Source organism: Lynx canadensis, chromosome B4 (genome assembly GCF_007474595.2).
Source record: "Lynx canadensis isolate LIC74 chromosome B4, mLynCan4.pri.v2, whole genome shotgun sequence".
Lineage (NCBI taxonomy): Eukaryota > Metazoa > Chordata > Mammalia > Carnivora > Felidae > Lynx > Lynx canadensis.
Genome location: NC_044309.1, coordinates 141,108,211 through 141,131,513, shown reverse-complemented (window position 1 = coordinate 141,131,513; position 23,303 = coordinate 141,108,211). Strand labels below are relative to the sequence as shown.

At 51.5% G+C, this 23,303-nt stretch overlaps 2 protein-coding genes across 3 annotated transcripts in view; both read left to right on the top strand.

Moving 5' to 3' along the window:
- The first annotated feature begins 27 nt into the window (after positions 1-27).
- On the top strand, positions 28-8,566 carry CPT1B (carnitine palmitoyltransferase 1B). 2 transcript variants are annotated; one of them, XM_030321015.1, is made up of 19 exons: positions 28-580; positions 998-1,157; positions 1,531-1,670; positions 1,968-2,145; positions 2,370-2,471; positions 2,657-2,794; positions 2,893-2,970; positions 3,758-3,865; positions 3,940-4,024; positions 4,587-4,782; positions 5,116-5,301; positions 5,388-5,493; positions 5,578-5,694; positions 6,059-6,223; positions 6,303-6,437; positions 6,537-6,689; positions 7,260-7,373; positions 7,992-8,084; positions 8,231-8,566. In XM_030321015.1, the coding sequence occupies exons 2-19, from the start codon at positions 1,017-1,019 to the stop codon at positions 8,312-8,314; spliced, it is 2,319 nt and encodes a 772-aa protein (XP_030176875.1). In that variant the 5' UTR covers positions 28-580; positions 998-1,016; the 3' UTR covers positions 8,315-8,566. The 2 variants fall into 2 exon arrangements, with proteins under 2 accessions (XP_030176875.1, XP_030176874.1); XM_030321014.1 differs by lacking the exon at positions 28-580 and having other exon boundaries at positions 1,066-1,670.
- A 4,275-nt stretch (positions 8,567-12,841) lies between these two features.
- SYCE3 (synaptonemal complex central element protein 3) overlaps positions 12,842-23,303 on the top strand; it is a 30,070-nt gene continuing 19,608 nt past the window's right edge. Inside the window, exon 1 of the mRNA XM_030321011.1 lies at positions 12,842-13,494. The gene's annotated coding sequence lies outside the window, so the exon portion shown is untranslated. The remainder of the gene's footprint in view (positions 13,495-23,303) is intronic.

Sequence of the window (23,303 nt, the reverse complement as noted above, 5' to 3'; positions counted from 1 at the left end):
AAAGTGACCGTGGCTCTGAACCTCACTTTCCCTTTCTGAAAAGCATGGCTGTTTGGTGCTCTGGGCTTGAGAGTCGTTAAGGGTCCACTCTGCCAAATGGAGCCCCTGGCCCTCTCTCTCCCTGGCTCCAGCTTAGAAGTGATGCACACTAGAGAGACTGGGGTGGGGGACTGGGGAGTAACGGGGGTACAAAGAGGGCCCTGGGGTGGGGCTGCCCAACCCTGAGCACTGGAGAGCAGGGGACAGGCAGCACAGCTGACACATGGATGACCTTTTCCCTACATTCAGCTATTTTTAGCTCTAATGCTACCATCCTCACGTGAGACCCTTTAGGCCCCCCCAGGTTCCCAGACCTCTGAGCAATCTCAGCTTGCAGAAACCGGGACCGCCCCCACTCCTGATTCCCACCACAGAGGGAAGGGGATTCTGGTTGCCGCCCCACATCTGTTTTCTCAACCCAAATTTGGGAGTGGGTGTCAGGTTCCCGGTGAGGGCGGGGCGGGGATGGCCAGGCCTGAAGGACGTGGGGACACGGGCCAGAGCTACTCGCCCCACACGCTGACAGGAGCGAACCCAACCCGTGAGTGGAGTGGGGGGCAACACAGGGCCACCGGTCCGGCTCAGAGTCCCAGACCGGAGCAGGGGACCAGGACGGCGCCGGGGTCCCTCCCAGGCGGGGCTGGGAGTGCCCAGACCCGGCCTTGCTCCAGACCAACTCTGCGTCTCGCCCCCACCCCGAGGCAGCCATTCTGCAGATTTTACGGCTCGACCCCTGCACCACCGTGACGGACCCTGCCCGGAACGCGGGCGCGAGGGTTCCGCGGCCGTTGGTCAGGCTGCGGGGCCGTGCGAAGCGGAAGGGCGGGGGACGGCCGCCAGCGCGGTGCGGGCGGGGGCGCGGCCCGGCCGGGGGCGGAGGGAGGGGGCCTCCGCGCCGAGGGCGGCCGGGGGCGGGGTCAGCCTGAGCCCGCCCGCGCACCCTCCTGCCCCCTCCCAGGTGACGACCAACCTCCAGGATGGCGGAAGCGCACCAGGCCGTGGCCTTCCAGTTCACGGTGACCCCAGATGGGGTCGACTTCCGGCTCAGTCGGGAGGCCCTGAAACACGTCTACCTGTCTGGGATCAACTCCTGGAAGAAACGCCTGATTCGCATCAAGGTGGGCGCAGGTGGTTCTGGCTTCTTCCAGCAAGTGCAGAATAGAGTCCTCCCGGAGACAGAGGCCAGGTGTCAGCTGCTGCCCCTTTGTTAAGATCCTCCACCCCCACCTTGGCTGGCAGTACTGCTGGGTGACAGGTTCTAGCAGTCCAGAAACCAGAGCGGCGCTCAAGGTGTGGCGGGGAGATGGGCATACAAGGAGTGGCAGAGGGACACAGTGAGTAATGGGGTGCTGCAGGTGTGGGAGTGTGGAGAAGGGGAAGACCAGACATGAGGGAGGAAGAAGAACACAACAGGTGAGAGACCCGGGACCCCACAGGTGCCTGCTCACCGCCGTCACTGCTGCTGTAAGTGTGCTTGTTTCTGCCCCACAGAATGGTATCCTTAGGGGTGTGTACCCTGGCAGCCCCACCAGCTGGCTGGTCGTCGTCATGGCAACCGTGGGTTCTTCCTACTGCAAAGTGGACATCTCCATGGGACTCATCTGCTGTATCCAGAGATGCCTCCCTGAGGGGTGAGAAGCAGGGCTATGAGAGAGGGCCGGGCAGGCTCTAAGGCCAGGGTTTCTGAGCTGGGCAGATGCAAGACAGTAGCCATTGGAGGTCCTAGGGCAGCCCTCCCTGGGGGCTGCCATCACCAGAGTCCCACATTCGTAAGTTTGTATGTTATGCATTCAGACACGAGTGTGCCCAGGAATGTTATTCTTCAGCACCTCCCCCAAGACGGTTTGTACCATCAAAACTTCAGAGTCAGAATTTCCCCAAGGCTGGCCTCAAGTGGACCCCCTGCAGCCCTCTCCCTTCTCTGACAGATGTGGCCCCTACCGGACCCCACAGACCCGGGCACTTCTCAGCATGGCTATCTTCTCCACGGGGGTCTGGATGATGGGCATCTTCTTCTTCCGCCAAACCCTGAAAATGCTTCTTTCCTACCATGGCTGGATGTTTGAGATGCACGGCCAGACCAGCCACTTCACCAAAGTCTGGGCTGTGAGCAGAAGCCAGGGGAGGGGTTCAGGCATCTGGTTTGAGACCCTGGGGGCCTCATTTGGGGTTCTAACTTGGAGGGGAGAGGCAGACGGGGCACTGGTGCCTGGTGCATAGGTTTGTCCTGGTTCTGAGGGTCGGGGGCCCAAGTCCTCAAGTGTTTGCTAGTTTGTTTCCATTATTTCCCCTGGTTCTCACCAGAAACACTCTGTGCTCTGTACGCCCAGTTCTGTGTCCGCCTTCTGTCCAGCCGGCGGCCCATGCTCTACAGCTTCCAGACATCCCTGCCCAAGCTTCCTGTGCCCAGTGTGCCAGCCACAATTCACCGGGTGAGGGCCTGAGTCAGACATCCCGATGTGCAGGCTAGGCTGGACCCAGAGGACTTCTGCAAACATAAGGAACTGTCCCCTGCAAAGAGCGCGGTTTAGAGCAATGGGGCTGGGTTGGAAGAGGGTCGGGACAGAGGTGGTTGTTGCTGTTTGGCCCCCACACTGACAATAACTTGGCTGGACAGTACCTGGAGTCTGTGCGGCCCTTGCTGGATGATGAGGAATATTACCGAATGGAGACGCTGGCCAAAGAATTCCAGGACAAGACTGCTCCCAGGCTGCAGAAGTACCTGGTCCTCAAGTCATGGTGGGCAACTAACTATGTGAGTCCCCTCCCGGGCTTACCCTCACCTCCGCTTGTGTCAGGGGGATCTGTCCCCTGCCCTCTGCCCCAGCCCTCACTGCTCCCTCCCTCCCGCAGGTGAGTGACTGGTGGGAAGAGTACGTGTATCTGCGCAGCAGGGCCCCCCTCGTGGTGAACAGCAACTACTATGTCATGGTGCGAGAGAATTCGGGGACAGGGAAGATGGGGGAGGTCCTGGAGGAACAGTCAGGAAGCAGCTTTAGGGCCGCAGAGATACCGGGGATCTAGAGAACTGGGTAGCCACACAGCCTGACGCTGTCAGTCTCAGAGTCCCCAGGCTCCGTCACTTCCTGCCTTGGTTCCCTTGCTGGCCTCCCAGCCGCATGTTCCCAGCTCTCCTAACACCAACCCCAGGGAATCTCCTTCATCTTGCCTCCCTTTTGTGTCACCATGTGGACCCAGAGCAGCTTCTCTGAGAGCTCAGGAGGTCACTGTTGGTCTCTAACCCTCCCATGGCCAGCCCCCCACCCCCAGCACATGCTTGTGCGCAGCCACCAGGGTCCCCCCACCGCCCAGCCACAGGTCCATGCAGCATGCCTCTCTCTCCTCTCCCGCTGTCCAAAACACACTGTGAACCCTGTGCTGAATTCCCCTCCTCCACAAAACTGTCCTTCTCACAGCTTATATATAGCTTGTCCACATCAGAGGTTTTAAACTGTTTTTTAGTGGTGGGAACTTCTTTTTCGATGCAAAATAAACAAAATACGAACAAAAATAGATTATGGAAAAGCAGATCAAAGACTCAGTCTGGGCAGAGGGGTTACGTGATCAGTTACACATTTCATCTCTGGCAGTGCACCCCGACCGAATGTGCAGGATGGACCGGGGGAAGGGGTCAAGACACCCTGTTGTTAGGCAGGGAGACCCAGGTGACCTGTGCACATTTGTCACACCACCTGCAAGCTCTGTCCTCCCTCTGTAGGACTTTGTGCTCATCAAGAACACAGACATACAGGCAGCCCGCCTGGGAAACATCGTCCACGCTATGATCATGTATCGCCGTAAACTGGACCGTGAAGAGATCAAGCCTGTGAGTTGTGTTGGGTTGAGGGCATGACAGGGAAAGGAGGCCTGAGTCTGAGCCATGCTGGGCCTTCCTCCCAGGTGATGGCACTGGGCATCGTGCCCATGTGCTCCTACCAGATGGAGAGGATGTTCAACACCACCCGGATCCCAGGCAAGGAGACAGGTACTGGCCACAACCAGGAGCCCGTGGTGGGACCATCCAGACGGAGTTCCCTCCCGCCCAGCTCTGGGCCTGCCATGGCTGGTCACCCTACCACCTGCTCATCCATCACCAAGCATCCTGGGTGTCTCAGGGTCATGTAATTGTGACCCTACTATTCACAGGCACGATGCTAGTGCTGGGACCCTGCGGGCCCAAAACAGAGCCCCTCCCGTCCTGTCCGGGCTTCACAGGCCAGGGGAAGGTAGTCTGAGGAAGGAGCAGCAGGGGGGCGGAGCTTTCCGTGAGCCCTTCATGGAGCCTGTAGGACCAGAAGGCTGCTCGCAGACCCTGGGGCAGTGTGTGGGCTTCCTGCCCTGTGAAGTGCTTCACAGGGTGTTGGCTTTAAACAAGAGGTGTGGAGGCAACCAGCATAGGGCCTGGTTCAATGCAGGCCCCCTCCACCCCAGCACCTCCCCCCACCCCGGGGAAGGAAAGCCCAGCTGGCAGCCTACAGAGCAGGTGGAGTGGGAGCAAGGCACGCCATGCCACGCTGCCTCAGCCTTCCTGCCCGCTTCCGCTGCAGACCTGCTGCAGCACCTCTCCGACAGCAGGCACGTGGCCGTCTACCACAAGGGCCGCTTCTTCAAGGTGTGGCTCTACGAGGGCTCGCACCTGCTCAAGCCTTGCGACCTGGAGATGCAGTTCCAGAGGATCCTGGATGACCCCTCCCCACCTCAGCCTGGGGAGGAGAAGCTGGCAGCCCTCACTGCGGGGGGAAGGTATCAGGGCCCCACGAGGGGAGGGGCTTGGCCCCGAGTGCCGCCCTGGAACTTGGGGCCAGAGGCGTGACTGAGGGAGGGAAGTGCTGGCATGGCATCCTCTGTCCACAGCAGGACCCTCTGTGGCGAGGGGCACTGCTGGTCAGTGGCTGTAACCCACTGCATCTCCAGCCACATCCAGCTCGGTGATGGCCAGGTGGGAGTGTGTGGAGGACAAGGACACCTTCCAGGAGAGGCTGGTACCCCCAGCTCTGGGCCCTGCTGGGTCCTGGGAGGTGGCCTTCTCTGCCACCCACGGTGTCTCCAGCTCTCACCCTGCCCTTATGCCCCCAGAGTGGAGTGGGCACAGGCACGCCAGGCTTTCTTCAGCTCCGGCAAGAACAAGACTGCTCTAGACGCCATCGAGCGCGCTGCTTTCTTTGTGGCCCTGGACGAGGAGTCTCCCCACTACGACCCTGAAGATGAGGCCAGCCTCAGCCTCTATGGCAAGGCCCTACTTCACGGCAACTGCTACAACAGGTGCGGCACCCCAGCCCCGGTGCAGGCCCCCCGCCTCTCCGTCCATCTCGGTGTTCTCCACTCATCGCCCGCCTCCTTTCCTGCAGGTGGTTCGACAAGTCTTTTACTATCATTGCCTTCAAGAATGGCCAGCTGGGCCTCAACACGGAACACGCGTGGGCAGACGCCCCTATCATAGGGCACCTCTGGGAGGTAACGGGCCCTGACAGGCATCCTGTAGGGCAGGCTGGGTGCGGGACACGTGGGTGGTCTCTCAGCCTGACCTTCTCCCTGCAGTTTGTCCTGGGCACTGACACCTTCCACCTGGGCTACACGGAGACTGGGCACTGCCTGGGCAAACCGAACCGCATGCTTGCAGCTCCCCAGCGGCTGCAGTGGGACATTCCCGAGCAGGTGTGCCGTCTGCGAAGGAACAGGGATGGGCTTGTGAGAGTGACAAGTATGACAAGTACCTGGGATGCTCTCAGGGGAGGGACAGGAGCTTCTCAGAGTCCATTTGGTGGTTAGAGAAAGATGTGAGGTGTGAGAGTCATCCGTGGATCACCTGTTAGTGCCTCCCTCTTCCCACAAAGCCCTACCTGACCTCTGGTGGCTGCTGCCCCCAGGTTGCCCTTTGTGTCTGAAGACGGAGAAGGTGCACCGAGACCTGCCCAGCCCCGCTTTTCGTCTATCACCTAAACTTCAGGCCTCCCAGATGTGACCCTGGAGTCCTGCTTAGAGAGCTCTGCCCCCAGCTGACCCTTCCATGTCTTGGCAGTGCCAGGCGGTCATCGAGAGCTCCTACCAGGTGGCCACAGCGCTGGCAGACGACGTGGAGCTGTACTGCTTCCAGTTCTTGCCATTTGGCAAAGGCCTCATCAAGAAGTGTCGGACCAGCCCTGACGCCTTTGTGCAGATTGCCCTGCAGCTGGCCCACTTCCGGGTAGGAGCCCCGCAGGGCTGCTGAGGGGGCAGGGTGGCACCAGACTCACCTGCCAGATTGACCCCTCTCTGCTCCTCAGGACAGGGGCAAGTTCTGCCTGACCTATGAAGCTTCCATGACTAGAATGTTCCGAGAGGGACGGACCGAGACTGTACGTTCCTGTACCAGCGAGTCCACAGCCTTTGTTCAGGCTATGGTGAAGGGGTCCCACATGGTGAGCCTCCCCAACCAGCCACACTGTGAGGTGACCCCTCTACCTTCTGCCCACCTGGGGGTCAGGGCTACTCTTCACTGCTCCACTTCTGCTCCCCAGAAAGCAGACCTCCAAGATCTCTTCCGGAAAGCTTCCAAGAAACACCAGAATATGTACCGCCTGGCCATGACAGGGGCTGGGATAGACAGGCACCTCTTCTGCCTTTATGTGGTCTCCAAGTACCTGGGGGTCAGCTCCCCTTTCCTGGCTGAGGTCAGCATTGTTGGTGGGTGTGTCCTCTGTCCCCATGCCCTCTCCTGGGGGGGCTTGGCCTGTTTTCTTTCTGGCCAGCTCCCCGGAAGCTGCCCTCGAGGGCTGGGGCCGGCTTTCCCACTCTACAGCCCATCCAGGCTTGTGGTCCTGGCTCTGAGTGGGAACCTCCATTCACGGAGCTGGTGTTCTCATGAGAGTGTCAGGTGGTGACAGCACTTGTGAGGAAAGCGTAGAGGCTGCAGTATCAGGGTGGGCAGAATACCCAGGCAGAGGAACCTCCGGTGCCCAGACACTGAGGCAGGGGTGTGGGTGCGCAAGGAACAGCAGGAGGGGAGGGAGCAGAACCAAGGAAGGGATAGGCTGGTAGGAGAGGAGGCCCAGGGGACAGTTAGGTCACATGGGGCCTTGAGGGTTTTGTGCAGATGCTGACATGGCTGAGAACAGACTGGCAGGGCGGGCGAGGGGCAGCGTCACTCGTACTGGTGCTGAGGCACCACCTGTCAGCAGGTGCATGCTCGGTGCATGGCGCTCCGTGCATGGTGTCTCACTGCTGGGGCCCCCTTGTTGCAGGTGCTCTCAGAACCCTGGCGCCTCTCCACCAGCCAGATCGCTCAATTCCAGATCCGTATGTTTGACCCAGAGCAGTACCCGAAGCACTTGGGCGCCGGTGGTGGCTTTGGCCCTGTAAGTGCCCTTGAAAGGGGACGATGAGCAGGACTGGGCCCCAGGGGTTTCAGTGGAGAGTGCAGTCTTGAAGTCAGACCAGAGGTGGGAGCATGGCCCCGGGGCTTGCCCTGCATGGAAACAGCATGAGTAGCTATGGGCCTGACCTGAAGACAGAAGACAGAAGACGGGTGCCTGGGGCCCACCCAGGCCAACACTCCTCAATACTCCCAGCTGCAGCATGACCACACCCAGGGCTGGTTTCCTCCTCTGAAGTGTGTGCTTCCCAGAGACAGCCCAGGCCTCCCACTGAGAAGTTCAAGTGGGCTAGTTTGTCACACACACACACACACACACACACACACACACACACACACACCCCGGAGAGAAGCGGTGATATTGAGCCTCCTGAAAGAAACACAAGGTCCTGGGTTCCTGGTAGTGTCTGGAGCTGCATCGGGCAGAGCCCCTTGGTTTTCACGCTTTTTCCTGGGGGTGTTCCTGACCTCAGGAAAAACGCAGCATCTGGGGCGGGGCCCCTTCCTGGGAATATTGTGGAGAGAACAAGCATGAAGTCAGCTTGGCTTTCAGATCCACAAAGTTTGGTTTACTTGTTCTTTACTCTCGTGCTGCCCTCAGGTGGCAGATGACGGCTATGGGGTTTCCTACATGATTGCGGGCGAAAACACCATCTTCTTCCACATCTCCAGCAAGTTTTCAAGCTCAGAGACAGTGAGTCTCCCCGGTTCCTGCGCAGGCCTGAGGAGGGGATGCCACCTGGGGCCCTGTATGGGCAGGGTGGGGGAAGAGTCCTCAGTTTTAGGGGCAGAGGGACAGGGGTTCACCTGAAGGTTGGTCTGAGCTCTTGGCTCCCACAGAATGCCCAGCGCTTTGGGAACCACATCCGCCAGGCTCTGCTGGACATCGCTGATCTTTTCCAAGTTCCCAAGGCTGACAGCTGAGAGCTGGAGAAATGCCAGCTGCCCTTTCATCCCCACGTTGTGGAGGGAGGGGCCTGTGGTCGGCTCACAGGCACAGGGTGGCCTTGCACAGGTGTCCAGGCTCCAAGGACAGCTCTGGCAGCCGGCACTTGCCAGGCAGATAGATGCTGCTGGCTGAGGGCCCAGGTGGTGGAGGTGGGGTTGGAGCAGGGAGGGGATTTTGATTTTCTTTTTCTTGCTCGATACTAATAAAGATAAGGCTGTGTAATTTTCTCTTAGCTCTCAGGTACCTTTGTTTTGCTGGGGACTATGAGGCCCTCCCCTGCCCAAGTCCAGACCAGAGAAGTGGCAGGGTGGGGAGCTGGGGCTGGGAGACTGAGAGGCATATGACCTACTTTGAAATGCGTGTCTGTCCTGAGGTCACCGCTGTCCACACTCACATGTGCACTTGGAATAAATTCTTGCTTTAGAACCTTCACCTGGTCCCTGGGGCCACTTCTGTTTGTCAGCCAGAGTGTGGGGCCCACCTGCCTCCTCCATGAATAGTCATGCCCTCTGCACCCCTGCACAGCCCTGTGGAGGCCCTTGGCCTCCTCCTGGCCAAAGGGAGGGGCTGTAACCTCAGGCCCGAGGTCAAGGTGCCAAGTGGCCATGTCTGTGAGACAGCACACACTATAATCTGGAGCAACACATGCTCCTCCTCTCAGGTTGGCTTTTACATTAAATTAACATCAGGAGTAAACAAAAAGTAATTTGTTTGGAAAGTATAAGTAGACAGCACTATCACTGCATGCTAGAATGAATCTGAATCTCAGCCCTATGCTTGGTGCTAAGAACCCAGAAATGAAGGGGCGCCTGGGAGGCTCAGTTGGTTAAGCATCCGACTTTGGCTCAGGTTACGACCTCATGGTTCGTGGGTTCGAGCCCCACATTGGGCTCTGTGCTGACGGCTCAGAGCCTAGAGCCTGCTTTGGATTTTGTGTCTCCCTCTCTCTGCCCCTCCCCTGCTGATGCTCTGTCTCTGTCTCAAAAAAAAAAAAAAAAAAAAGAGCCCAGAAATGAATTAGACATAATCCTGGGCCTTCTCTCATGAAGCTCTGTTTGTCGAGCTCTGTGTTGGGGGTTCAGTGGTGAACAAGGCACCGACCTATGTGAAATTCACTATTAGGTGAGACAGGCATGGATCAGGGAACGGAGTGGCTGGCAGAGAAACCAGGAGGCTTTTGGAATAATTCACTTAGTAAGTACTTATTGAGTGCTACCGTGGGCTAGGCACTGGGATACAGCTGTGAATAAAACTGGCCAAAACAGTCCCTCCCTCTGGGGCTTAGAGTCTAGTGGGGAGGCAGGCATTAACGAAGAAGAATGAGTAAATTATATAGTAAGTCAGATAGTAATAAGTGCTAAGGAGAAAAGTAAGGGGAGGGAGCGCCGAGGGATGGGTGGCAATTTCAGATGGGGTTGCACAGGCAGGCCTTCCGGAACGGGGCCATTGGACTCAGACCTGAAGGAAATGAGCATGCAAGGGCAGCAGATACCTGGCAGAGTGGACAGCAAGAGCCAAAGCTTCAAGGTGGAAGCATTGCCTGCTGCAATGCAGGAACAGTACTGGACGGTCTGTGGCTGGCACAAAATTAGTGGGGGGGCGGAGCCGGGGGGGGGGGGGGGGGGACAGGTGGACTGTGCCAGACTCTGGTTTCCCTGAATGATGGGGGAGACGTTGAGGTTTGAGCAGAGGGTGACATAACCTGCCGTAAATTTTAATGGGATCATCATGGCCAACCTAAATGACATTAGAACCAACGGCAGGGGGCGGGGGTTGTGCACCTGACTCGACTCAGTTGAGCATCTGACTCTTGATTTCAACTCAGATCATGATCTCATGGTTCATGGGTTCGAGCCACATGTCAGGTTCTGTGCTGACAGTGTGGAGTCAGCTTGGGATTCCCTCTCTCTCTGCCCCTCCCATACTCATGCTCTGTCTTTCAAAATAAATAAATATGGGTGCCTGGGTGGCTCAGTCAGTTAAGCATTTAACTATTGGTTTCAGCTCAGGTCATGATCTCATGGTTTGTGAGTTTGAGCCCCACATCGGGCTCCTTGCTGACACTGTGGAGACTGCTTGGGATTCTCTCTCTCTCTCTCTCTCTCTCTCTCTCTCTCTCTCTCTCCCTCCCTCCCTCCCTCCCTCCCTTGCTCTCTCTCTGCCCCTCTCCCCACCTCTCTCAAAAATAAATAAATAAATTCAATAAATAAACTTTTTTTTTTAATTCTTAAAAAAAATAACAAAGTAGGGGCTGGTAAGGACAGAAAGGAGACCTGTCATTACTGCTCTTGGTGGGGGGGGGGCGGGGGGGCGGGGGGGGGGGGTTGGGAGAAATGGCAGGACTTAGACTAAAGAAGGGAGTCTCAGGAAACTGAGAATGTTGAAGGTCTGAAAAACCTGATAAGGAGGCACCAAAGATATTCATATTTTCTGCTTTGGGTGATTGGGATATTGGATGAGAATTTTAAATGTTGAGTTTGATATGCCTATAGGGAGTATTCGTGAAAATGTCTCAGACTCTTCAAAATATAACTTGAAAGCTAAGGAGATGTAGGCTCCTGAGAACAACTTTGAAGATCATTAAAACCCTAAGAGCACATGAGAGGATTCCCAGGGCAGAGACTCCTAACCTCCTTTGAGTCTCAGTGAGAAGCTTATAAAACTAAATCTAAGCTCACAAAATGTTACGTTCCATTTCAGAGCTTTCTTGGTCTTCCAAAAATATCTCCACAGACCTCTGCCACTCTGGGTGTCTGTGTAACCTACCTTGGGTAGGTGTCTGGGTTTTGGCAGGTGTCTGGGCTCATCAGTTCACCCAGCTCTGGGAGATCAGTAAGCAGGGTCTCCAAAAAGCTGGCTTTTAATTAATGTTGAAATCCAAAGTTTTTTTTTTTTTTATCTGATTTGTTCTTGGTTAAAATAAGTAAGAGGAGAAACCATAGTGCTAAACCAAGATATACACCTCTGGTGACAACCCATGAAACCTGAACAAGCTACTTGTCTCTCATAGGTTTACAGATCTGCACTAGTAAAGGCTAGCAGCCATAACAGATAAATCCTGACATCTTCATGGTTTAACCCAAGGGAAATTTAGTTCTTGTTCAGTTGGCTGAGATGGAGACTCAGCTCCATACCATTATTCAAAGGCATGCTGACAGAAGCCCTCAAGTAGGTCCCAAGTTGCCTTGGACATCAACATCCAGCAGGTACACGGGGAAGAGAGAGAAAGTATCACTCGTGGGAAGCTTTTATGGATCTGGCCTGGTAATGATACAGGGCACTTACTGCCACATTCACTGGCCAGGGCTCATAATGCAAGGGAGGCTGGAAAATACAGTCTGGCTATATGACAAGGATATAAAGAAAACATTTGGTGAATAGTTAGCTGGTTTTGGATGCACAGGGGCATGGGAAGACCAGACTGACATCTCTGGGCTTACCGAGAGCCCATCCTTCTTGGCCTGAGCTCTGCAGGGTTCTTCAGATAGCCCACCTCATCCACTAGGCAGGGTACCCAAGGCCCTCACATTCCAGCCCAAATGATCTTCTGCCTCAACTCAAGAATGCTGAGCCCCAACCAGACTCTCCATTCCCTAAATGAAGAAGGCTTTTTCACATCCTTGCCTTTGCCTTTGATAGAACTTTTACCTGAAATCCTGTGTTGTTCTCATCTTGGTAAACTACTCTTTCCTGAAGCTGTCTTCATCGCCCATCAGAGTTATTGCTGATTAGTATTTTTCTGAGATGCTGTAACAGGAATCAGCTCTGGGGAGTCTAAGCAAAGGTGGAAGGAATAGAAGTATGCAGGGTAGCTCACAGGTGGGAAGGGACAGCAAGGGAACCAGGTTCAGAAGGGGCAGGAACCTGCCAGCTTGGGGAGGGGGTATGGCCTCAATAGATGGGCAAATACTCTGTGCCCAGAACTGTCTGGCTCAGTTATAGCTCTGTTTCCTATTCTGCAATCAGTCCACTAAAAATCAGAATCCTTGAAAGACAATTCAGTGGGTCCCAGGTTTATCTGGAATCTCAAAGTGTTCAAAACTGGTTAACAGCCTTCCAAATCAGCTTCTCCCCCACTGCTCCCCAACTCAGCCAGTGATCACCCTCCAGATAGCCACCAACCCATTCCTTCTTTCTTCTTCACTTCCCACATTACCAAGCCCTGTCAAGTCTATCTTCTAAAAGGCTTCTACTCTGTGTACTTCCCTCCACCCTGTCCACATCTCCAACATCATTCACCCACACAGCAACAGTCTGTTTCATCTCTCCCTCCAGCAGCCAGAGAGACCTCTTCACCGTGTCACTCCTCTGCCTCCCACCCTTCCGAAGTGCCAAGTAAAGACTGAGCTCCTTAGACTGGCCTGTTGAGGTGTGAGCAATCTCTCCGGCCTCCTCTGGACCACAGCTTAACGTGCAGACCCACAGCTTAACGTGCAGAACCGTGAGCGGTTCTCTTGCCTGTCCTGACTTGGGGCTATGTGCTTCCACCGCCTGGAGGCCAGTGATGCCTGGCAGGCCTGGACTGGAGCCAGAGCTCACACTCTCCCCAGTTGCATGTACTTCTTCTGTTTCCGGCTCTGTAAGACAGATGCAACAATGTCCGCCAGCACTGTAGTTGTCAAGACTGAATATATTTGGGCGTCGAACTAATTGAACCAATATTTACTGGCACCTGCTGTGCCAAGTGCTGTCCTGAACACTGGGGGCACAGTGGTCAAGCAGACAGGGCCCTCAGTGCATACCTTACACTCATGAACCACAGAGAGGAACACAACGATCAGGACCACCAGTGGACCCTCGCTGCAATTCTGCTCTCCCGAGATCTCAGCCAGTCCTCAGTCTGGGAACTCGGCCCATCTGCGACCCAGAGCCCCACGTGCGAGACCAGCCGGAGACGACTCCGCCCCTTCCGCTCTACAGAGTAGCCAATGAGACCTGGAGGCTGACACTTGGGACCAGCCAGAAGTGGGCGCATTCACGTGTTTGTGACCCCGCCCCTTCCGCTCCGGGAGACTGGCCAATGAGGGCGAGAAGCCACTTCTGGGGGCGGATCTGGTAACGGAAAGGGGCGGGGTGCCTTTCCGAGCTTGGACCTCGTGCCCCAGGCTGCGTAGGTGGACGGCGGATCCTGACGCGAGCGCAGGCGGTGCGGGAGGTGAGCCACGCCCTCGCTGCGCGCCCTGACCGCAGCGTCCCCACTCCTTATCACGACGTAACCCGTGACCTCGCCCCAGTCTCCTCGCCCTCACACCCCCACCCTTCACGTGTCTTCTCCCCTCACAAACCCCCACCCCTCACGTGTCTCCTCCCCCCAACCCCCCACCCCCACGTGTCCCCTCACCCTGCACCCCCCCTCACCTCAGTCTCCTCCCCCCACCCCCCCACGTGTCTCCTCCCCCCACACACACCCCACCCCCACGGGTCTCCTCACCTCGCACCTCCCTCACCCCAGTCTTCTCACCCCGACCCCCCCACCCCTGCCCCCCACGTGTCTCCTCCCCCGAAGCCCCACCCCCCACGTGTCACCTCACCCCGCACCCCCACCCCCACGTGTCTCCTCACCTGGCATCTCCCTCACCCCCCCCCCCGTCTCCTCACCCCGACCCCCCACGTGTCTCCTCACTCCGCACCCCCCCACCCCAGTCTCGTCGCCCCCCCCCCCCCCCCCCGCCTCCTGCAGACACCACACACTGCACATCCCAGACCCCGCCCCTTTCCGCACAACCCGACCCTCTCACCTGTTGCCGCCACAGCTGGAGCACCTGCGCTCGCTAGACCGCGCTCTCCGGTTCCTGACGTCCGCTCACCGGGAGCGGCCCCAGGGCCTGTCGCCCCGTCGCTCCGGGACTCCCACCGCGCGCGCGCCCCTCGCCCTCACACAGCCTCAGTGACCCCAGCGCCCCTCTGGTCTCAGCCGAGGGGGGCCCAGACTCCAGCGGACTCTTCGGACTCCAGGCCCTGGAGTTCTGCACGCCTGTGCGCTCTGCGGCGCCCGGGACCCCTGCGACCCCGAGCCTTTCACGCCCCGAGTGATCCCCAACCCTCCTGCTCTCCCACCGCCCCCCCCCCCGCTCGCCCAACCCCCTTAGTCTCCTGTTCCCCGCGTTCCCTTGGCTTTGGCACCGGTCTGGCCCTCCGTTCCGCCCCGGGCTTGCTCACCCCCTTTCCCCGTCTAGCCATCCCTCCCCTGAGACCCAGCATCACCCTGGCCACAGCCCCCAGCCCCAGGCCACCTGGGCCTCGACCTCATGTCCCCACTGGGCCTCCGCTGGCTCCCCACGCATCCTCTTAGCCCTAAGTCCGCTGCCTTACGTGCGTCCTCACCCTGCCCGTCCACCCCACACGTTTCAAAATCCCCGGCCAGCCACGTCCATCCCCTCTCTCTGTGCCACCCCGGAGTCCTGCGTGTGCTGTGTAGCCGTGTGGCCTCAGCCCGCCACCCCTGCTTCTCCGCGGCACGGCTGGGTGCCTGTAGGGGGCACACAGCTTTAACCCTTATTATTCTCCTCAAACCGAGAATGCCCGTTAGGAGAAGAACCTTTTCATTGCCATTTGCGGGCGAGCTAGAGACCTCAGCTGAGCCTGGGCCACCTGGACCCTTAACCCGCCTTACCCTTCCCTTCCCTTCTCAGGGTCATGTGACCACTTTCCTACCGGAAACCAGTCCCTGCGCCATCAGTCCTCAGTTACCCTTTCTCCGCATTCTTCAGCCTTTTCCGTTCAACTAGCTCTTTCCACACAGGCAGGTTTCTGCCTTTGTGAATTGAAAAACAGAAAACGTTCCCTCTGTCACCTTCTTACTCTCTCCTATTTCTCCTGTCTCCATGAAATCTGCACGTGCTATCTCTTTCGTCTAATGCTCCATTAATTGTTTATTCGTGGAAATCTTGTTGTTACTGTTACTCACTTAGGCCTGACATGTCCTAAATTCGTTTGGTCCTTTTGTAATATTTGACATTGGTGTAACATCTCCCAACGTAAAACAAAAGACACCTGTGACTGCACATTACATTCCAGCTACTGGCCCTTTCTCTGCTTCTCTTTGAACCAGAACACGCAAGTTTCTACTTCTCTTCTTACCCTCTCTGTGAACACAGTGCAATCAGGCTTTTGTCCATGCCACCTCATGAAAACAACTTCTGTCAAGATTGCCAGTGACCTTCAGATTGTCAAATCCATGTCAAATCCTTTTTATTCCTTATGCTACTTTTTTTTATGTTTATTTATTTTGAGAGAGAGAGAGAGCGTGTGTGAGCCGGAGAGGGAGAGAGGAAGAGAGAGAGAGAGAGAGAGAGAGAGAGAGAGAGAGAATGCCAAGCAGGCTCCATTCGTACTGTCTGCACAGAGCCCTGGGGCTCAATCCCACCAACGGTGAGATCATGATCTGAGCCGAAATCGGGAGTCAGATGCTTAATCGACTGAACCACCCAAGTGCCCCTGCTTATGCTACTTTATATGAGACACAATGGGTCACTCTTTGTTTACTTTCTTTGCTGGTTTTTCTTCTACCTTTGCTGGTCCTCTTCTTCCCAAATTCTAAATAGTGAAGAGGTCAGACCTCTCTTCCATCTACTCTCACTTCCTAGGAGATCTCAACTAGTCCCATGGCTTTAAGTGTCATCTGTACCCCAGTGACTCCCAAATAAGGATGTTCAGCCAGACTTTTCACCACACTCCAGATTTATATTTCTACTTGGATGCCAGGACATACTGTTGGCTCAGTGTTTACAACACATTTAGAATCCAGTCACTTCTCACTATTTCCACTATTTATTATTTTTTTTTAGAGAGAGAGAGCACGTGCATGTGCACACACGTGAGCGGGGGGAAGGGGTAGAAGGAGAGGGTGAAAGAAATCTTAAGCAGGCTCCACACCCAGCACGGAGCTCTGTCTTGGGACCATGAGATCACGACCTGAGCCAAAGTCAAGAGTCAGAGGGTTAACTGCAACTGAGCCATCCAAGCAACCCTCGCTACTCCCACTTCTAACACTCTGGTCCAGGCCTCGTCATCCCTTGCCTGGAGTTTTGCCGCAGTTTCCTCTCTGCTCTACCATCTCCGCCGTTGCAGCCAGAGTGATCCTTTTAAATCAGAATTCAAATCCTATCACCTCTGTCGAATTTTTCTAACGTCTCCTCATATGACTCAGAATAAAAGCCAAAGTCTTATATAAACTGCAATGTCCTCTCCAGTCTTTCAGCCTCATCTAACAGCCTACCCTCCTTCACTCCACTCCAGCATTTCTAGCCTTCTTGATCTCCTTCAACCACACCCAAGCACACGTACCCTCAAGGCTTTTTCTTTCCTGTTCCCCCTGCACAGTACTCTTCCCCAAGATAGCCACAGGACTCCTGTGCTCACTTTCTTGAGGCTATTTGAAGATTCACCTCAGAGCAGATTTCCATAGTGGTTCCTCCCACTCCCGTTATTTTTTAGCCTACCTTACTTTGCCTTATTTTCTTCATAGTGCTTAGTTCCACCTGACATTTTATATGTTTATGTATTCATATACATATATATTTTACAGATTTATATATGATGTATTTATACACATAAATTATGTATTTATGTATCTGTCTCCCTTGACCAGAATGTAAACTCCACAAGGGCAAGGCTTATTGTCTTTTGTTTGCTAATATACCCCTAGCACCTAAAACAGTTCCTGACATTTAATAAATATTTGTTGACTAAATGAATTAATTGGCCAGTCCCTCCTCTCTTCTGTGGTCTCGACTACACACTCCCCAGTTCTCTACATTTCTGACTGTTTATCAGTGCCTTTTATGGGCTTGTTTCCAACTGCTCTTAAGAGCTGGTTTTTAAGGACTTTTCCAGGTCCATTTTCCCTTCTCCTTTTATACATTCACCGTGAATGATTTTATCTTTTCCCATAATTTAAACTACCATCAAACATTTATTTTCAGTTTACCCTCTCTCTTGGGCTCCAATCCTGTATTTCAACTGTTTGTTAAATAACTTTACCTGGGTACACCATAGGCACCACACACTCAAGCTGCCCCAAATTGAACTCCTATAGCCTCTTCATTCCATTCCTCTGCCCCCATTCTTTCTCCCCCTTTGTTCCATCTGTCAAGCTCAAAACTACCCACTGTATTGTCTGAGGCAGTTGGGAGAAAATGTAATGCTAATGAGCTCCATCTCTAGAATCAGGACTGGGTTTGAATCCAGGCCTACTACTATTTAGCTGTGTGTCTTTGGATAGACCCTTCCACAGTCCTCTGTTTCCTTATCTGTACAACAGGGAGAATCATAGCACTTAATTTTGTCACGTTGTTGTGAAATCAGTCAATGTTTGTTGAGAATCTACGCAGTTCCTGGCACATATTAAGCATGAAATAAATGTTATCTTTTATATTATTAGATTCACATCTCTTTCTCACCTAATTATAGTAAAATGTTTTCTGAGCAACTACTCTGTGTACCTCGTGTTACACATACAGTCACGCCTACTATTTAATTCGTTAATTTGGGTGCCTACTCTATCCATAGCTATGTACATCTTCACAATAACCTACAAAGGAGCTGTCACTTCCATTTTACAGAAGGGGAAACTAAGACTTAAACTTTCCAGTGTCTCACAGTCAGTAAGTGGCAGAGCCTGGATTCTAGTCCAGGATTTCGGGGTACACAGAAGTTTTTCTTTAGTTGCTTACTACATTTCATTGGTTGTGCTCACTCACATATTTATCAAGAATTTATTGCATACCAGTAGTATAATGTGTGAACACGCAGACTGCAGCCAGATTGTCAGGACGCAATTCTCAGATGTGTGTCTTTGCTGTCTGACCTTGGGCAGTTTAGTTCATTTCTCTGAGCCTTGTTTTCCTCATCTGTAAGTTGAAATAATAATAGTACTTACCTTATATGGTTTTGATAAAGATGCAAATGCTTACAACAATATCTGGCTACAAGGAGGTGTAGAAGTTGTGGGAACATAAGAGAGATGAAACCTTCAGGGTTGGCTGATTAGAAATGTAAGGAGAGATTTCTAGAAGTGGCCCTTGAACTAAGTCTTTAAAAACAGAGAGAGTGAGGCAAGGGTATTTCAGGCAGTAGCGTAATATATATAAACACATAGATGGGGCGCCTGGGTGGCGCAGTCGGTTGAGCGTCCGACTTCAGCCAGGTCACGATCTCGCGGTCCGGGAGTTCGAGCCCCACGTCGGGCTCTGGGCTGATGGCTCGGAGCCTGGAGCCTGTTTCCGATTCTGTGTCTCCCTCTCTCTCTGCCCCTCCCCCGTTCATGCTCGGTCTCTCTGTCCCAAAAATAAATAAAAACGTGGAAAAAAAAAATTTAAACACATAGAGGCAAGAGAGAACATGGTGTTCTCAGAGTCCTCAATGACATGGCTATAAAGGCTATTTAAATGAGCAGGATTTGGTTTGAAACTGAGCAAGGACATTTGGACGAATGGCTGTTGCTCTTCAGAGAATCTTGCGGTACCAGGTCTCTTTTTACCAGACTTATTTCTTTGTTGGCATGACTATGTACCTATTTATTTATTTACTTTAATGTTTACTTTTTTGAGAGAGAGAGAATCTGTGTGTGTGCATGGCGGGGAGGGGCAGAGAGAGGGAGACGGAGAATCCAAAGCACTCCGCTAAGAGTGGAGAGCCCAATGCAGGGCTCGAACTCACAAACCTGTGAGATCATGACTTGAGCCGAAATAAGACATTTAATTGGCTGAGCCACCCAGGTGCCCCATACCTATTTATTTTTTAATCTCCGATTTCTGTAGTGGTTGGCATATGGTAGACACCCCAATTTACAAAATCGTTGATATGACTGAAGCTTAGGGTATATGTGAGGACATGGCTAGATATTGATAAATATGAGCTTTGGTGCCTTTAAAGGCATTATTTAGACAGAGAAAAGAGTATTTGAATGTTTGATTTTAAAAATTAATATTTTATTAAAGTTACTAATATTAAAAATCCATCTTTCCTTGAGCATTTAAGTTTAGTTTATAAATGTTATTCTAAATCAGATTATTAGATTACTTATCCTCAATAAGATTATCTCATTCTAAAGGTTTTTTTTAATGTTTATTTATTTTTGAGAGAGCACAAGTCGGGGAAGGGGCAGAGAGAGGGGGACAGAAGACCCAAAGCAGGCCGTGTGCTGACAGGCTGACAGAAGCAACGGATGTGGGGTTGGAACTCATTAACCACGAGATCATGACCTGAGCTGAAGTCAGACGCTCAGCCCCTCAGCCAACTAAGCCACCCAGGTGCCCTCATTCTAAACTTTTAATCTTGTTGTAGGCTAGCAAATTTAATAATTATTTAAATAACATTATTGTTATGTTTTCTATTTGTAAATTTAAACTCATTTAATTATAAACTTAATATATTTCATTTCTTAAAGTATCTCAATTGTCTTAATAAGAAACCTTCCCACTTTTTTTTTTAATGTTTATTTTTGAGAGAGAGAGAGAGAGCATGAGAGGGGGAGGAGAAGAGAGAGAGGGAGACACAGAATCTGAAGCAGGCTCCAGGCTCTGAGCTGTCAGCACAGAGCTCGATGCAGGGCTCAAACTCATGAACCGTGAGATCATGACCTGAGCTGAAGTCGGACGCTTAAGTGACTGAGCCACCCGGGGTCCCCAAAACCTTCCCACTCTCTTAAATAATTCTTATAAATATTGGGGCACCTGGGTGGCTCAGTCGGTTGAGCGGCCAGCTTCGGCTCAGGTCATGATCTCGAGGTCCGGGCGTTTAAGCCCCGCGTCGGGCTCTGTGCTGACAGCTCAGAGCCTGGAGCCTGTTTCAGATTCTGTGTCTCCCTCTCTCTGACCCTCCCCCCTTCATGCTCTGTCTCTCTCTGTCTCAAAAATAAATAAACGTTGAAAAAATTAAAAAATAAAATAAAATAAATATCATAAATCAAACTAATAAATATAATGAACCTCAGATTCCCTAAAAATGTCCTAAATCTCTTTATAAAGTTAGTAAGATTTTGACTTAAAATTATAAGCCATAATCAATTTCACATTTTAAGCTAGAATGACAAAGTTGACCTGTTACTCTAATAAGCCAAATTCTCTTAAACATAGAAATGCATAAAATACCAAATACTCGCAGTAATTCTAGCTTTTTATGGTCTTGAACACGTCCTATCTTTGTTCCTTACCTTCTCAACATTGTAAGTTATTCACTCACTAAGGAAGCATCTATTTTATCCCATGCAATTTTTAAAGTTCCCTTCTCTTGTACTTTTCAGAGTTGTCTTCTCAGTTTCCTGAGACGTCATATGATCAGAGGACACTGGCTGGGGTCCAGGGATTCTCTGAGAGTCTGGACTTTACTTAAGACTCCGACTGGTTCTCCTTCTACCTCTCTGGCCCCTCTTCTTCAGTTGCTTTGGCTAGATTCTTCACATCTCCCCAAACTTGATGATGGACTTACCTCCCTTGATCTCACCCATTGTCATGTCTTTAAATAGCATCTATACGGTGATGACTCCCAAATTTCTATCTTTAGCCTACTCTCTCTGAATTCCTTTATCCAGTTGCCTACTCATCATACCCACTCAGATGCCTCATAGGCATCTTAATATGTTCAAAACTGAGTTATTTCTTCTCCCCACACAACCCAGTGTCTTCCAGTTTCCCCCCATCTCAGTTAATGGTATCTCCATTTCTGGTTACCCTGTCAAAAATTTTAGTGTCTTCCCTGACTCCACACTGACTCATCAGCAAATCCTGTTGGCCCTGCCCTCAAAATATACCCTGAACTATTCTATTCTCCTTCAAACTACTTACATCATTCCTATGTTGATTCAAGCTATTATCTCTTACCTGCATTATTCCAGTGGCCTCCTAGTCGCCCTGCTTCTGCCCATGTCCAGACAAACTACTCTCAATCCAGTGATTTATTAACACATAAATCAGATTATCATCCTCCCAGCTCCCGTCTCACTCAAAGAAAAAGCCAGAGTCTTTTTGGTGGACTACAAGGCCCACCATAATTCTGCACCCCGCAATTTTGACATCATCTTCTACTGCTCTCCCCTTCACTCTCTCTGTACCAACTATATTGCCTTTGCTGCTCTTCCTTCAGCTCATCCAGCTGACTCCTAGCTCAGGGCCTTTGTTCTTACTCTCTTCTCTGCCTGGGATGCACTTTTCCCAGATATCTGCATGGCTCATTCTCTCACCTCCTACAAGTCTCTGGTGAAAATCTAGTCAAAAGACCTTCCCTGTACACTTATTTATTTTTAAGTTTTTATTTAAATTATATTTAATTGGGTACCTGGGTGGCTTAGTCATTAAGCATCTAACTTCAGCTCAGGTCATAATCTCACGATTCATGAGTTCAAGCCCCACATTTGGTGAGCATGAGCCCTGCTTAGGGTAAAACATGAGCCTCTGCTTCGGATGAGCCCTGCTTCTCTCTCAAAATTAATATAATATAATATAATATAATATAATATAATATAATATTCCATTTTGTTAGCATACAGTGCAATATTAATTTCAGGTGTACAATATAGTGAGCAACTCAACACTTTCAATAAGACTTGGTACTCACACAAGTGCACTCCTTAATCCCTATCACCAATTTAACCCATCTCCCCACCCACCTCCCTATTAGTAACCCTCAGTTCTCTATGGTTAAGTCTGTTTCTTGGTTTGCCTCCTTCTTTCTCCCCCCCCTTTACTCCTTTGTTTTGTTTTTTTATTTAAATTCTATTTAGTTAGCATACAGCGTAATATTAATCAGCACTTCCATACATCACCTGGTGCTCATCACAAGACTGTACACTTATTTAAATTTCAGCCATCACCTTACACACACTTCCTCCCACACTCCATCTCTGGTTGACTTTTTTCCTTGGTACTTATCCCCTCCTTATGTTTATTTCACTTATTAATCTTGTTTATTGTCTCCTCTCACCATGGAGTATGAATTCCATGAAACCAAGGATTTTAACCTGTTTTGTTCACTGCTGTATTTTCAGAATCTAGAGTAGTGCTCAATAAATATGTGTTAAATGTATGGGTAAAAGAATATAACTGCAATCTTATAAATTAATGAATTGAGCAAGTACCCCACACAACATAGATATGAATTGTGTATCTACTTTGCCTTCACAGAGATTTTTGCAACCACCTACATGATAGAATTATTTTATTATATTTTTTATTTATTTAGCTCTTTTGTAGGAAAACTGTAGATTTTTTAACCTTGCAGAGTTTTGTGGTTTTTTCATGGATATTTTTTTATCACGTCTCATGGAAATACACAACTCTTACAGATTTTAAATATCTCAATAAATTCTAGATCTCTCTTTTTAAAATTTATTTATTTTGAGAGAGAGAGGGAATGCAAGTGGGGAAGGGGCGGAGGGAGAGAGGGAGAGAGAGAAAATCCCAAGCAAGCTCCACACTGTCAGTGCAGAGCCTGATGTGGGGCTCAAACTCACAAACTGTGAGATCATGACCTGAGCTGAAGTTGGACACAACCAACTGAGCCACCCAGGAGCCCAAATTCTAGATCTCTTAAGGCTTTCTTCAATTATTTGGTCACAACTCAGAACTGGATGAGAATGGGAACAGTCAGGAGCTAGATATTAAGGGATCTTATATCTATAGTAAAGAGATTATATTTTATCCTGAAAGAAGATGGGAGCTATTGAAAGCTTGCAAAGAGAGTGACATGCTCAGATTTGCATGTTAGGTAAGGTCATTCTGGAGGTGAACTGGAAGATGGATTTGACAAGAGGAAGCTAAAAGCAGAAAAATCAGTCAAGAGTCTATGAAAATAGTCCAAATGAAAGGTGAAGAGAGCCTGCACCATCAGTTCCAAACTCTGTATTTTCAACTCCAGCCTTTCTCCTGAGCTCCAGGCCTATATATTCGACTGCCTATTTGAATCTCCACTTGGAGGCCTAATAGGCATCTCACATTAACATTCAAAATAGAGCATTTGGTTTCCCTT

What these genes read in the sequence shown, in the direction of transcription:
- CPT1B (XM_030321014.1), top strand. Translation starts at nt 1,381, where the DNA reads ATGGGGTGCTGCAGGTGTGGGAGTGTGGAGAAGGGGAAGACCAGACAT. An exon ending in CAGAGATGCCTCCCTGAGGG is followed by an intron (nt 1,671 to 1,967) that starts GTGAGAAGCAGG and finishes CTTCTCTGACAG; the next exon opens with ATGTGGCCCCTACCGGACCC. An exon ending in ACCGTGAAGAGATCAAGCCT is followed by an intron (nt 3,866 to 3,939) that starts GTGAGTTGTGTT and finishes CCTTCCTCCCAG; the next exon opens with GTGATGGCACTGGGCATCGT.